General features: G+C 49.0%; 1 protein-coding gene across 1 annotated transcript in view; it reads right to left on the bottom strand.

Moving 5' to 3' along the window:
- Positions 1-16293, bottom strand: part of kif26ba (kinesin family member 26Ba) — a 285786-nt gene that overhangs the window by 133276 nt on the left and 136217 nt on the right. The window contains exon 10 of the mRNA XM_078230644.1: positions 2530-2716. Within this exon, the coding sequence (XP_078086770.1) occupies positions 2530-2716 (187 nt within the window). The remainder of the gene's footprint in view (positions 1-2529; positions 2717-16293) is intronic.

Here is a 16293-nt window from a genome sequence, read left to right as displayed (position 1 = left end):
TGAATGATTTCAAAAGGAGTTGGATGGGAAGTGGAGGGAAAGGAACTTGCAGATTTACAGGGATAGAGCAGGGGGAATGGGACGGATTGGATTACCCTGCAGTCAACCCGCATAAACCTGATGGCCAAATTAATAGAATAGAATCCCTACAATGCAGAAGGAGACCATTTGGCCCATCGAACCTGCACCGACACCACTCCCATCCAGGCCCTATCCCCGTAACCCCAAGTATTTACCCTGCTAATCCCCCTGACACTAGGGGGTAATTTTACCATGGCCAATCAACCTAACCCGCACATCTTTGGACTGAATGCCCTCTTGAATTGTCATTATGACTCCACAACGCAGCTGTAACGGTGTCCCTGGAATGGTTAGGTTGAGGCAAGGAGACGAGTGGGCTCAACCGTGACGCCTCTCTAGTTGAATACTCGGCCGCCATGGCTCATAAGCCAGCTGGGACACGTTGCCAAGGTGCCCAGCTGAACCGGCAATCAAGGGGGTTATTGGGTAAACGCATACAGGAAGGAAAGTGTTATTCGATGGTTTTTCTCTCAACTCTAATCCCTGGTTAGTCGGACATTACGTATTTTTTCTCTCAAATGTAGACACTTCAGTCCCTGAAGAGACACGAGCCATAAACAGTGAATAAATACAAATCAATACAGGGACAATTCAATTAACCAACTTGTTAGTTGGTAAAAGGGCTCTTCAGTTTCTCATTGGACAGCTGGCTCATTCCTCCTTGTACATCAAATGCTGATTCTTCTGTCAGCTAATGTTTAACTGGAGTGTTTCCGTGGACCATTGCCAGCTGGTCACAATGGATCAGACTTCCTGTTGGGTTATTCAGCAACAGCCCCCCACCCCCCCCCCCAGTTTGATCCGAGACTGAAACAGAATAGGTCAAACTGGTTTTAGGTCCTGGGAATCAGTTGTACGATGAAGCCCACAACTCAAAACCCTACAAACAGGCAGAGTTCATCTTGGTGTCAAGTTTGGAAAATCTGGTTCCAGAGTCTGTTACCCCCCCCCTTCCCCGCCCCCCACCAGCACTCCCAGAGCAACCTACCCAGCTCCAGAACCGCTTAACCCCCCCTCCCCCCAGCACACCCAGAGCAACCGGGGCAGAACTGGTTCCAGGGCCGGTTCCCCCCGACCTCCCCCCCCCCCCTCACAACAGCAAACTTACCGGGTTCCAGAAACGGTAGCCCCCACCCCAAAACAGCAATCTACCTGGTTCCAAAGCCTGTTACCACCCCCCCCCAAAGCACACCCAGAGCAACCTACCCAGTTCCAGAACCAGTTACCGCCGCCCCCCCCCCCACCCTCCCCCACAGCAATCTACCCAGTTCCAGAACTGGTAACCCCCCAGCACACCCAGAGAAATCTACTCAGTTCCAGAACCAGTTACCACCCCCTCACAGCAATCTACCCAGTTCCAGAACCAATAATACCCCGCCCCCCGGTTACCTCTCCCCCCCCACCCCCAACACACCCAGAGCAACCTACCCGGTTGCAGAACCACTCACCCCCCCCCCCCCCACCCCCCGCTTCCCTGCCAGCACACCCAGAGCAATCTACCCGGTTCCAGAACAATCTACCCGGTTCCAGAACAATCTACCCTGTTCCAGAGCCGGTTACCCCACCCCTCTCCCGGTCCCAAGCACATCCAATCACGGCAACTCTGAAATGCAATTAAATCCAATCCTGTAAGATGCAAGATGGAACGATAGCAGAATAACCCTACTCCTTACATGGTTCGAGTGCTGAATGAAGTGCTGTGATTATGAAATCTGGATGGGTTTCAGTGCCAGTCGGAACGATGCACTGATTTGCAATCTTAATAAAATTAGAATTCAATTTTACCCTTCCTTTCATATCCCGTCCACCCCTCCCCGTTACCTGCTGAATTTGTCTATTTTTGTTACCACGTGATAATTAATTGTCTACATGATCTTGAACCCGATTATTTAAGCTATATAAGGATATTTTGATGCAGATCACACTGCGATTCAGCCTTTGAGCTGTGAACCTACTTCTAGAATAAAATATCATTATGTAAATTGCCGGGGGCCTCTCATCACTGTGGGCGAGTCTTGGGTTGTCAATTCTGGTTGCACGTGATCCAGGATGTGTCATCACATGAGCCCGAGCCCTCAATTCCTCACACTCCTGCCATGGAGGTGCCTGGACCAACTATCATTGAGTGGCCTGTCCTTCCCCTGGCCAATCAGGAAGGGAATAGACTCTGTTACCCCTGTTGGACAACCGATGACTGGTCAGTCAAACCGCGCCCGTCCCACCCCCGCCACCAATCCTTCCATCCCCCTCCCCGCCACATCCCCAACGATTATAGAGCTAATAGACAAAAGACAAGTGAAAAATACCTCCCCCCTTTAAGAAAGAAGTTGACTACATTTCTCCTGGGGTCGCTTGCAGCAGTTTCCTGGATGTTAATTTTTGATTCCCGGAGACTCCGGGGCAATCCTGGTACCCGCAGCGCTCTCGGTCTGCTACACTGCCACTTACCTTTCCCATCCCGGGGTTGTCCTTCACCTTGTTGATAGCCCTGAGCAGACAGGGCGGCGCCGGGGGTGGGGAGATCTGCAGGATTCCGCTGAAGTTCGTCGGGAAGGGCGGGGACTCGGACACATTCGGAGCGGCGGAGCGGTGATGTTTCTTCTTCTTGGAGGACAGGTTGAGCTTCTGGGCAGCTCTGCGAAGACAAAAAGATAAATAAATGAAAGGAAGGCAAGGAGACGTTAGGCAGCTGGATCTCCCGGGCTAACGAGGATGGGCACGACCACAAGAAGCAAACTGTAAAACTCAGCATCATGGGATCAATTCAGAGATTCCATTCTCCCATCCACAGCAGAAATCCTCACTCACTCAATGAGAGTGTGGAAGCAGAGAATCAATGTTGCCATGGTGTAGCCGTGCCCCCTGTGAGCTTACATTAATGTAACAACCAACAACAGTACAATGGAGTTCACCCCCCCCAAGGACAATGGACTTTACCCCCCAAGTACAATGGAGTTCGCCCCCCCAAGTACAATGGACTTTACCCCCCACGTACAATGGACTTTACCCCCCAAGTACAATGGACTTTACCCCCCAAGTACAATGGACTTTACCCCCCAAGTACAATGGACTTTACCCCCCAAGTACAATGGACTTTAGCTCCCCCAAAGACAATGGACTTTACCTCCCCCAAAGACAATGGACTTTATCCCCCTTGTAGAATGGATCTCACCCCCCCCCCAAGTACAATGGAATTTACCCCCAAGTACAATGGACTTTACCCCCGAATACAATGGACTTTTACCCCCCAAGTACAATGGACTTTAACCCCCCCCAAGTACAATGGACTTTACCCCCAAGTACAATGGACTTTACCCACAAGTACAATGGACTTCACCCCCCCCCCAAGTACAATGGACTTTACCCCCAAGTACAATGGACTTCACCCCCAAGTACAATGGACTTTACCCCCAAGTACAATGGACTTTACCCACAAGTACAATGGACTTCACCCCCCCCCCAAGTACAATGGACTTTACCCCCAAGTACAATGGACTTCACCCCCAAGTACAATGGACTTCACCCCCCCCCCCCAAGTACAATGGACTTCACCCCCAAGTACAATGGACTTCACCCCCCCCCCCAAGTACAATGGACTTCACCTCCCCCCCCCCAAGTACAATGGACTTCACCCCAAGTACAATGGACTTCACCACCAAGTACAATGGACTTTACCCCCAAGTACAATGGACTTCACCCCCCCCCAAGTACAATGGACTTTACCCCCAAGTACAATGGACTTCACCCCCAAGTACAATGGACTTCACCCCCAAGTACAATGGACTTTACCCCCAAGTACAATGGACTTTACCCCCAAGTACAATGGACTTCACCCCCAAGTACAATGGACTTCACCCCCAAGTACAATGGACTTCACCCCCAAGTACAATGGACTTCACCCCCAAGTACAATGGACTTCACCCCCAAGTACAATGGACTTTACCCCCAAGTACAATGGACTTCACCCCCAAGTACAATGGACTTCACCCCCAAGTACAATGGACTTCACCCCCAAGTACAATGGACTTCACCCCCAAGTACAATGGACTTTACCCCAAGTACAATGGACTTTACCCCCGAATACAATGGACTTTTACCCTCCAAGTGCAATGGACTTCACCCCCCCCCAAGTACAATGGACTTCATCCCCAAGTACAATGGACTTCATCCCCAAGTACAATGGACTTTACCCCCAAGTACAATGGACTTTACCCCCCCCCCAAGTACAATGGACTTTTACCCTCCAAGTACAATGGACTTTACCTCCCAAGTACAATGGACTTTACCCCCAAGTACAATGGACTTTAACCCCCCCCAAGTACAATGGACTTTACCTCCCAAGTACAATGGACTTTACCCCCAAGTACAATGGACTTTAACCCCCCCCCAAGTACAATGGACTTTACTCCCAAGTACAATGGACTTCATCCCGAAGTCACAACATCACAGTTTTTACTGTTATAAGTTAACATTGGCTCCTAACTACATTCTGTGGGATTTGATTTACTCCCGAAAGGGTATTTGTTATTGTAGGGGTTGGGTTACCATGGCTGTTGTTCCTCCATGTTGAAAGATGGATGGTGTTACAAAACATTTGCTGGTTTTCTCTGCTCCTTTCTTAAAGATCCTTTGGCCACCCGAGCCGTGGTAGATTTAACATAATCCAGATAATTCAGGTAGATTTCATTCCTTCATTCACTTCCTTTCCTGTAGTGCCAGACCACGGGTGCCGCACTGTCAGCGACACTGGAGTATTCCCACCGCGGACAAGGTCAGAGGTCTCCGGCACTGATATTCTTTCAAGAGTGCAGGATGAGAACAGGTTAGATGAACCATCGAGCTTCTTTCCATTAGACCGCGTCCAATCTCTGATATCAGAGACATTTCAGCCATTGAGACTTCCAGAGATAGATTTCTCCACGTCACTACTATTGAACACCAGGATATCAATTCAAGAATCAATCCAAACTCCATTGTTCAACTCTGAATGATTCGATTCCTTGCCTGACCCATCATTGTCCATCAAGCATTAGATTGCCTCAGTCAATGCGCAATGCCACTATCCTTCACTCCCATTCACAGCCAGCTCCTAGGACCTAACTGATTCATTGGTAACTGCTTCAGGTGGTCTGTTCCACGTTGCTGCCTGATCAAAGCCGTTTGGTTTAAAGGCTTGGTAGGTGTCGAGTAGGAAGATGTGGACACAATGCCCCTTTGTCAGAATTCTGTTCACATTTCATCAACAGCAACTCCTATTTGCATAGCGCCTTTTGTCTAATAAAAACATCTCAAGGCACTCTGAGTGCATTACAAAGGAAGATTTGGCACTTAGCTATATCAAGAGACTTTAGGGCAATTGATGCCACTGTTTAAAGAGGTCAAGTCATCGTCTGTTTGCATTTTGCACGGACTCGTCATTCGCAACTTTGCATTGGAACTGAGCGCTGGAAAGAGGCGACTTACAACCAGAATAAAAACACGGCTAATAATCAAAGACTTCAAAATCCTATCATCTGATTCCGGTAACTAACGTTTAATGGCTTCCTCCCCTTCTAATTTAACAGAAGTGTTGATCTGTTTGTTTCAATGTCCATCCTGAAATACAAAATGCTGGAGGTACAAAGATGTGCGGGCTAGGTGGATTGGCCATGCTAAATTGCCCCTTAGTGTCATGGGGACTAGCTAGGGTAAATGCATGGAGTGATGGGGATAGAGCCTGGGTGGGATGGTGGTCGGTGCAGACTCGATGGGCCGAATGGCCCCCTTCTGTAGTGTAGTATTCTACACCAACTTTATTTTGGGCAACCTTAACCCCTCCATCAAAATAGCAGAGAACGATACAATGAAGTCCAGCTCCATGCACGAGTGTCCCCCGTGTGGGTTAGAAAAGGCTAGAAAATCTGAGTGACTAAAGCTATCATGGGCATTCTGACCGGAATTCCCCAGCCGTTCACGCCAGCAGGATTCTCCAGTCCCGCCGCCAGCGCAGCCCCACCTGTGAGTTTCGTGTCGGTGTGGGGTGATGTCAATGGAATTTCCATTGATAGCAGTGGGACCAGAGAATCCGCTTGCTAGCAAACAACGCGCGCCACCTCCCACCAGCGGGAAACACGCGGCTGGGGGGCTGGAGAATCTCACCCTCCAATTTTAAAAAGTTACAGGTTTTTCACTCTCTTTCAACCCCAGCCAAAACTGAATTCAAGAAATCCAGAACAGAAAGTTAATCTCAGTAACTGTGACCGTGACAAATATCACCGATTGTTGCAAAAATCCATCTGGTTCACTAATGTTCTTTAGGGAAGGAAATCTGCCATCCTTACCTGGTCTGACCTATCTGTGACTCCAGATCCACACCGACTCTTAGCTGCTCCTCCGAAATGACCGAGCAAGCCACTCAGTTCAAGGGCAATTAGGGATGGTTAATAAATGCTGGCCCAGCCAGCGACGCCCACACCCCATCAAAGAATGACGGAAAAATAATAGTCAGCTGGATGATGCAGGCCCTAAACCAGCAGCTCACAGGTTCAAATCCCACGGCAGCTGCTCCCCCTCGCTCCTGCTGGGAGGGTTCTGTGCGGCCATGACGGCGTGAGGTGACATCCCAGTCCACTCCACACTGGATGCACGTCCTAGTTTCTCTCAGCTCAAAGCCAATGAAGACACTCGCAGAAATTAATCAGGAATGTAGCTGCCAATGGGAGGCAGCGACACGTTTACATAGGAGCTGCTGCATGGAAACGGGCCATTCGGCCCAACTAGGCTATGCTAGCTTTTATGTTCCATTCACACCGGCTCTTATCTTTCCTGATCATAATCCTCTATTCCATTCTCCTTCATGTGCTCCAAGTTTCCCCTTAAATTCAACTAAAACTATTGGCCTCAACCATCCCCCGTGGTAGTGAGTTTCACATTCTCATAGAATCCCTACAGTGCAGAAGGAGGCCATTCGGCCCATCAAGCCTGCACCAACCACAATCCCATCCAGGCTCTATCCCCATAACCCTATGCATTTACCCTAGCTAGTCCCCCTGACATTAAGGGACAATTTAGCATGGCCAATCCACCTAACCCGCATATCTTTGGACTGTGGAAGGAAACTGGAGCACCCAAAGGAAACCCACCCAGACACGGGGAGAACGTGCAAACTGCGCACAGAGTCACCCAAGCCGGGAATCGAACCCTGGTCCCTGGAACTGTGAGGCAGCAGTGCTAACCACTGTGCCACCCACCATGCTGCCCATCATTCTCATCACTCTTTGGTTAATGAGGTTTATTCTGAACCCCCTATCGGATTTCTTGGTGACCATCTGTTGACTGCCTCTAGTTATGCTCTTCCCAAGAGGGGAGGCATTCTCTCTGTATCCACTCTATGTCAAAATCTTTCCTACCCCTACTCAGCCCTCCTATTTCAAGAGGCAAGCGACCCAACCACATCAACCTCTCCTAATGACTCACTTTCCTGGTACCATCCTTGTAAATTCTCCAGCACCCTCCAGTGCCTTGACATCTTGTTTATAATATAGCGGACAGAATTGTACACAGAAATTAAAGTGTGGTCTGACCGAGCTTCAGAATTGTACACAATGCTCCCAAGTGTGGTCTGACCAAGGTTCCACACACGTTTAGTATAACTTCTTTACTTTTCAATTTGATCCCTTCAGAGATGAATCTCAGTGCTGGGATTTGATTTTTTTAAATAAACTGCCTCAACTTTCTTCCTCTAAAGATTTCTTCTGAAACCCTCCCATTTTAAACACCTCTTCCCTCCCAGACTTTAGGCCTGGGGCGGCACGGTGACACAGTGGTTAGCACTGCTGCCTCACAGCGCCAGGGACCTGGGTTCAATTCCCGGCTTGGGTCACTGCCTGTGTGGAGTTTGCACATTCTCCCCGTGTCTGCGTGGGTTTCCTCCGGGTGCTCCGGTTTCCTCCCACAGTCAGAAGGACGTGCCGGTTAGGTGTATTCGCCATGCTAAATTCTCCCTCAGTGTACCCGAACAGGCACCGGAGTGTGGCGACTAGGGGATTTTCACAGTAACTTCATTGCGGTGTTAATGTAAGCCTATTTGTGACACGGATAAATAAACTTTGTAAAAATAACTGAGTTTTTGCACCATCGCCCAGCATCACGTTATTGTGCATCTATTCTCAAGCATCTCGGTCAATACATGAGAAAAGGGCAGTGCTCAATTGCCAATCTATTCCTCCATGAATATCCCATTCCGCGATGTGGGCAGGAACTTGGGGCCGGTTTCTACCTGATGACTGCCTTTGAAACTGGGATGTGAGATTCACTGACTCGGCCAACACTTATTGCCCATCCATAATTGCTCTTCAGAAAGTGGTGGCGAGCCACCTTCTTGTACCACTGCGGCCCATGTGGCGTAGGTACACACACAGCGCTGTTACGGAAGGGTGTAGGATCTAGTCACCCAGTCACAGTGAAGGAACGGCGATATACTTCCAAGGCAGGATGGTGTGTGGCTTGGAGGGGAACTTGCAGGTGGCGGCGTTCCCATGCATCTGCTGCCCTTGTCCTTCCTGGTGGTGGAGGTCACTGTGGTGTCCAATGGTTTGATGTTTGATTATGAGGGTCTGGTCACTGATCAATGCTCTCTGTGCTTGGTTGATGAAGTCTGGGTGTGGGCTCGGAGCAAGGAGACCACAGAAGCTGTGAAAAGCTGAGTTGTAAACATGAGTGCCAACATTTTGTGATTACAGAGATATTTAAAAATTGTAAATAAACCTTATTCAGAAACGCAAGACATCTCTGCATTGTTCTCAGAAATATGAAATATTTAAGTATAAAATAAAAGTCACAGGTTTGCAGATTGTGTTAAAGCAGCCTTGGCAGGTTCCTGCAGTCTGTCTTGTAATGGTCCACATTGCAGGTGGAGCTGAGATAACCCACATGCTGGCCAAAGTCTTCCGACCGTTCCCGAAGGCGGAATCGTCTAATCCCGTCAACAGCAGCAATCCCCCCCTCCTCCCCACACCTCTCTCCCACCGCAGGTTCCCCAGCAGCAGGGAGTGTGAATGATGAGAAAACCCGTTTGACACCGGTGGGACTGGAAGATCCCGCTGTAAGCCATTGGTGGGCCGCCGCAAAACGGTGGGCATGGAAAACCCCAGGGGGAGAGGATGGAGAATCATAGAATTCCTACAGTGCAGAAGGAGGCCATTTGGCCCATCGAGTCTGCACCAACCACAATCCCACCCTACCCCCATAATCTCATGTATTTACCCTAGGTAGTCCCCCTGACACTAAGGGGCAATTTAGCATGGCCAATCCACCTAACCCGCACGTATTTCAGACTGTGGGAGGAAACCAGAGCACCCGGAGGAAACCCATGCAGACACGGGGAGAACGTGTAAACTCCACAAAGACAGTGATCCAAGCCGGGAATCGAACCCAGGTCCCTGGCGCTGAGAGGCAGCAATGCTAATCATGCAACACAAACCCTGTAGCCCCCTGCTCAGTAACGGAACAGGGCTAAGAGCACCAACGCGCCACACCATCCTGTACAGACTAACTCTTGAGTGTCAAGCCCCAGACTTGAAAACAGAAGGCCTGTCATCCATTCCACCCTGCCAACTATCAGTCCCGACTACTAAAAGGGGTCATTCACCTCAGAACGCGGGTCACCCAAATCCACTTGACCCAAACACGAGAAAGGCCCATCTACACGCCAAAGGATGCCCTTGGCTCCATGAAAAATGACCAGGACATTTGTGGATTAGCGGGTTACAATTAAATGGTTCCCTTGAAACAGATGTGTACCATTTAGAGGCCTGTTGAGCAAATCAGTTCCACAAACAGTAAATAAAATCAATCGTTATCATTAGACTAATATAGGAAAGGGGGGGGGGGATGACTAAATGTGGTTGCAAGTAACATTAATGTAATCAGACATGAAGATGTATCTCAATTACTGGCATTGTTGCTAGGCGACCTGGTTGGTGAAGCACCAGACAAGCCATCTGTATTTTAACTCCCCTCATGAAAGATTTGAGGCTACGCAGTTGAGGTCATGTCAAGGATTAAGCTGTCTGAAATGAATATCACGACAAAAGATGTGCTCTCGTACTAAACCTGGTCAGGAAGTGTTAAAGTGCTCCAGACGTCAACCTTATATGGGCAAAGTAGACTAAAAAAAAAAGGCAGCTAAAATGGAACCAGGACTTGGGGGGCGGGGGGGGGGGGTGCAGTGGGAGGGAGGGGGTGCAGTCAGGCGTCGAGAAGGAAATGCGAATTGTCCCCTGGTGACTGTCCTTGTTGTGTAACAACCATTCCTCTGGGCTCTACTGAAGAAATGCACTTTAATCTTCGATAAAAGAAAGCAATTTCCAGCAAGATTTGAGACACCTCAGTGACCAGGGCGCCTCTGCGTTTGAAACGAGCAGGAGACCGACTGCAGCTCCCCGGGTTTTGATGATTTTTTTTTTCTCTTTTCTTCTTGGTCTGGGAATTCCGTCTGATGCGAAAGTCAATCCGACAGCCCAGACATTTGGTAAGGTTTTGTGGGCAGGATCCCCACCCCCCCCGTCTGGCATCACCGGCTTCACCGCAACTCCCCCTTCCACCCCCCACTAATTGTAACAACAACCACTTGCATTTATATAAAAGTTTATTTATTTGTGTCACAAGTAAGGCTGACATTAACACTGCAATGAACTTACTGTGAAATTCCCCTAGTCGCCACACTCCGGCGCCTGTTCGGGGTACACTGAGGGAGAATTTAGCATGGCCAATGCACCCTAACCAGCACGTCTTTCGGACTGTGGGAGGAAACCGGAGCACCCGGAGGAAACCCACGCAGACACGGGGAGAATGTGCAAACTCCACACAGACAGTGACCCAAGCCGGGAATCGAACCCGAGTCCCTGGCGCTGTGAGGCAGCAGTGCTAACCACCGTGCCACCATGCGGCCATAGTGACTTTTAACACGGGGAAATGTCCCGTGGTTCTTCACAGGAATGTTATTGAACAAAAACCTGACACAAAACAGGGTAAATCATCCAACGCAGTCCAGTTTAAATAGTGCCCCAAAGGAGGAAAGTGAGGCGCAGGGATTTCCAGAGGATCTTCCCATTCTTATGACTCAAATTACTGCGGGTACAGCTACCAGTGACAGGAAAATGTGAACCAAGGCCAGAATTAGAGAAACACAGAAATAATAAGTCTTTCGTCAATTTATATTTTAAACGTAAAGATTGCCTCAATGCAAGCACTCCAAAGATGTGCAGGTTAGGTTGATTGGCCATGCTAAATTTACCCTTAGTATCAGCGGGGTTATCAACATAAAATCCCTACAGTGCAGAAAGAGGCCATTCAGCCCATCAAGTCTGCACTGCCCACAAGCCCACCCAGACCCTATCCCCGTAACCCTATGTATTTACCCTGCTAATCTCCCTGACACTAAGGGGCAATTTAGCATGGCCAATCCAGCTAACCCGCACATCTTTGGACTGTGGGAAGAAACCGGAGCACCCGGAGGAAACCCACGCAGTCACGGGGAGAACGTGCAGACTCCGCACAGACAGTGACCCGGAATTGAACCCGGGACCCTGGCGCTGTGAGGTAGTGGTGCTAACCACTGTGTCGCCGTGCTGTCCGATGAGCAGGATAAATACGTGGGGTTACTTTGTTTACTTATTTTGTTTATTTATTAGCGTCACAAGTAGGCTTACATTAACACTGCAATGAAGTTACTGTGAAATTCCCCGGGGATAGGGCCTGGGTGGGATTGTTGTCGGTGCAGACTCCATGGGCCGAATGGTCTCCGTCAGCACTGTAGGGATTCTATGAAAGCCCCTGACAGAGGAAGGTTAAAAGTTTCTATCTGCTTATGTTACCACAGGTACTTTTCCCTTCGTCTCCAGTTCAGGAGAGAGAGAGAGCGAGAGAGAGAGAAAAGAGAGAGAGGGAGAGAAAGAAAGAGAGAGGGAAAGAGAGAGAAAGAGAAAGAGAGAGATAGAGAGAGATAGAGAAAGAGAGAGACAGAGAAAGAGAGAGATAGAGAGAGAAAGAGATAGAGAGAGGGAGAAAGAGATAGAGAAAGAGAGAGAGAGAGAAAGAGAGAGAGAAGGAGAAAGAGAGAGATGGAGAAAGAGAGAGATGGAGAAAGAGAGAGATAAAGAGAGAGATAGAGAAAGAGAGAGATGGAGAAAGAGAGAGAAAGAGAGGGAGAGAGAAGCTACAACTGCCAAGCCTGCCTCTTATCAACCTCCGGGGGTGGAAGGCAGCCAGGTAGGCAAGCCAAGAACTGCTTCCTCTCGAGGCTGCCTGATACTGTGCTATGTTCATGTACAGAGACACAGCAACTTATTCCAATCACTGGAGATGTGTAGGGGGCATTGATTCCCCAGCAGGCAGTCAGTAAATGGCACAATGCATTAAAGATCTACTTTCCCGAACGCTCGCAGCTCAGGCTCACATTTCTCTTCCTTTACCAAAACCATTGTTGACAATATTATAGAATTGGACAGCAGGAAAGAAGGCTATTCAGCCCATCATACCCATGTTGGCTCTTTTGCAAGAATTATTCAATTAGTCTGATGACTTTTAAGGGGCGTCTAGACAAATACATGAATAGGATGGGAATAGAGGGATATGGTCCCCGGAAGGGTAGGGGGTTTTAGTTCAGTCGGGCAGCACGTTCGGTGCAGGCCTGGAGGGCCGAAGGGCCTGTTCCTGTGCTGTAATTTCCTTTGTTCTTAGTCCAACTCCCTCTGCTCTTGCACAAATATTTTTCCTTTGAGTGTTTATCTAATCGAAGCAGTGATTGAATCCGCTTTCCATTACCTTTTCAGGTGTTGTGTTCCAGATCAGAATAACTTGCTGCGTAAAAACCATTTCATCGTCCATCTCCCATCACCATTTTTGCCAATTATCTTAAACCTGTGCCATCTAGAGACTGACCCATCGAGTGGAAATAGTTTTTCTGCCTCTCTTCTATCAGTCAGTGGACCCCTTAGTTGTAGGAGATGCCAACACGCCATGCTACATGGGCCCGAAGGATGGGCCGTTCATTTGTCGGATAATGTGCCTGCAGCATTGGGCAGAGGGTCCCTGGCTTTAGCAATGGAGATGGAGAGAAATGGCAGGTGGGTGGGAAAGGGTGGGTGGCATTCCCAGGTTGCCACTGAATAAAGCTCCCACACCGTGTCCTGTCAAAGAGCAGCACCAACACTGGCACGGTGTGGGTCACCTACATTCCATTCCATACGTTGAACAGAGCGTGGCCAAAGCGGTTGGAAGAAGGAACAAAAAAATGTTACTTTTATTTAATAAATCTAAGGAAATTGAAAAGTTGGAGGGAGGGATGGGCATTGCAGGCAAAGAGGATGGTAGGTTTAGTCATGGGGCTTGTGGTGAGCTAGATGGCTTCAGTCAGGGCAGTGGGTGGCACCAATCTTTCCAATTAAGCCTAAGGCCCAGTCTGCCCCCTCAGATGGATGAAGAAGATCCCACGGCTCTTTCTTAAAGAAGGGCAGGCGAGTTCTCCTCAGGTGCCAGATGTTGATTAGCCTTCGACCAATGCCTCATTGTTGTCTGTGGGATCTTGCTATGCGCAAACTCTCTGCTGCGTGTCCTACATTACAATGGTGTACACACTTCCAAAGCTTTCCATTGGCCGGAGTCCTCCCGACCTCACCCACAGGCTGGGATTCTCCGGTCTCGTGGCTGTGAGTGGAGATTTGGCTGAGTGCCAAATTCCCCGTTCGCGCTGGCTGTGGTAACGGGATGAGTGAGAGTGTAGAATTCCGGCCATTGGCTGCAAGTAGTTAAGTGTTGCCTGCTTCCCTTCCTCACAGCACAGCTGTGTGGCTCAGAGGCAGTATAAAGGGAGGCGATGGCGTAGTGCTAATGTCACTGGACTAGGAATCCAGAAGATCCAGCTCCGGGGACCCAGGTTCGAATCCCATCACGGCAGATGGTGAAATTTAAATTCAATTAGGATCAGGAATTAAAAGTCTAATGATAACCATAAAACCATTGTCAATTGTGGTAAAATTCCATCTGGTTCACTAATGTCCTTTAGGGAAGGAAATCTGCCATCCTTGCCTGGTCTGGCCTACATGTGACTCCAGACCCACAGCAATGTGGTTGACTCTGAACTGCCCCCTGAAATGGCCCAGCAAGCTACTCAGCTCAACAGCAATTAGAAATAGAACATAGAACATTACAGCGCAGAACAGGCCCTTCGGCCCACGATGTTGCACCGACCAGTTAAAAAAAACTGTGACCCTCCAACCTAAACCAATTTCTTTTCGTCCATGAACCTATCTACGGATCTCTTAAACGCCCCCAAACTAGGCGCATTTACTACTGATGCTGGCAGGGCATTCCAATCCCTCACCACCCTCTGGGTAAAGAACCTACCCCTGACATCGGTTCTATAACTAAACCCCCCTCAATTTAAAGCCATGCCCCCTCGTGCTGGATTTCTCCATCAGAGGAAAAAGGCTATCACTATCCACCCTATCTAAACCTCTAATCATCTTATAATGTTTCAATAAGATCCCCTCTTAGCCGCCGCCTTTCCAGCGAAAACAATCCCAAATCCCTCAGCCTCTCCTCATAGGATCTCCCTCCATACCAGGCAACATCCTGGTAAACCTCCTCTGCACCCTCTCCAAAGCCTCCACATCCTTCCTGTAATGTGGGGACCAGAACTGCACACAGTACTCCAAGTGCGGCCGCACCAGAGTTGTGTACAGTTGCAACATAACGCTACGACTCCTAAATTCAATCCCCCTACCAATAAACGCCAAGACACCATATGCCTTCTTAACAACCTTATCTACTTGATTCCCAACTTTCAGGGATCTATGCACACATACACCTAGATCCCTCTGCTCCTCCACACTATTCAAAGTCCTCCCGTTAGCCCTATACTCAACACATCTGTTATTCCTACCAAAGTGAATTACCTCACACTTCTCCGCATTAAACTCCATCCGCCACCTCTCGGCCCAACTTTGCAACCTGTCTAAGTCTTCCTGCAAACTACGACACCCTTCCTCACTGTCTACCACCACCACCGACTTTGGTGTCATCAGCAAATTTGCTAATCCACCCAACTATACCCTCATCCAGATCATTAATAAATATTACAAACAGCAGTGGCCCCAAAACAGATCCCTGAGGTACACCACTTGTAACCGCACTCCATGATGAATATTTACTATCAACCACCACCCTCTGTTTCCTATCCGCTAGCCAATTCCTGATCCAATTTCCTAGATCACCCCCAATCCCATACATCTGCATTTTCTGCAGAAGCCTACCATGGTGAACCTTATCAAACGCCTTACTAAAATCCATATATACCACGTCCACTGCCTTGCCCCCATCCACCTCCTTGGTCACTTTCTCAAAAAACTCAATAAGGTTAGTAAGGCACGACCTACCTGCCACAAAACCATGCTGACTATCACCTATCAATTCATTACTCTCCAAATAACTATAAATGGGTAAAAGATGCTGGCCCAGCCAGTGACACCCACATCCTGTGAATGAATTTTTAAAAATTCAGGACTTGATTATGGAAAACCTGTTCATGAGTCTGAGGAAATCCACAGCCTATTTTTACACATTTACATTATACAGCGGAAATGAAAATAACGTAAGCCCTCCCTCCCTCCCGGGCCTTTTCCTGCTCCATCACCCCTCTCCCCCCCCCCACCCCCCCTCCACACTTCCCTACCCTCTCTACTCTTTCCCATCCCCTCGTTCTACTGCCCTGCCCACCCCTCTTCAAATAGCTCCCTCACATCCTTCCCGTTCCACCACTCTCTTGCCCTTCACTCCCTCACTTTGTCCATTGCCTTCCTTATCCCCCCCCCCCCCCCCCCCCCGCCAAACCCCCTCCATCCATTCCTTACCCACACTCTACCCAATCTGCCACCCTTCCCTGCTCCCTCTCACCATTTCCCCACCCCACCCAGTGCTCCTGTCCATCTCCCGCCCCTTCTCCCACTCCATTCCCCACCCCCACTCCTAAACCCCTCCCCTCCCCCTAGCATATGAGTGAATGGTGGTCAGGACACCACACTGTACTGATGCAGCTAACTGCTCAGCGCTCCATCGATTGCAGACTTGCCAGTGTCCTTTTTTTCCTGAAAAGGCCCATTAATGATTCTCTAATGACAGTCCGTGGTGATCAATTAATGAGGTGATTATTCCCAGCCCGACCAAGAATGGGCT

Source organism: Mustelus asterias, chromosome 15 (assembly GCF_964213995.1).
Source record: "Mustelus asterias chromosome 15, sMusAst1.hap1.1, whole genome shotgun sequence".
NCBI lineage: Eukaryota > Metazoa > Chordata > Chondrichthyes > Carcharhiniformes > Triakidae > Mustelus > Mustelus asterias.
Note: the sequence above shows the minus strand (reverse complement) of the source record. Positions and strands in the feature narration are given on the sequence as shown.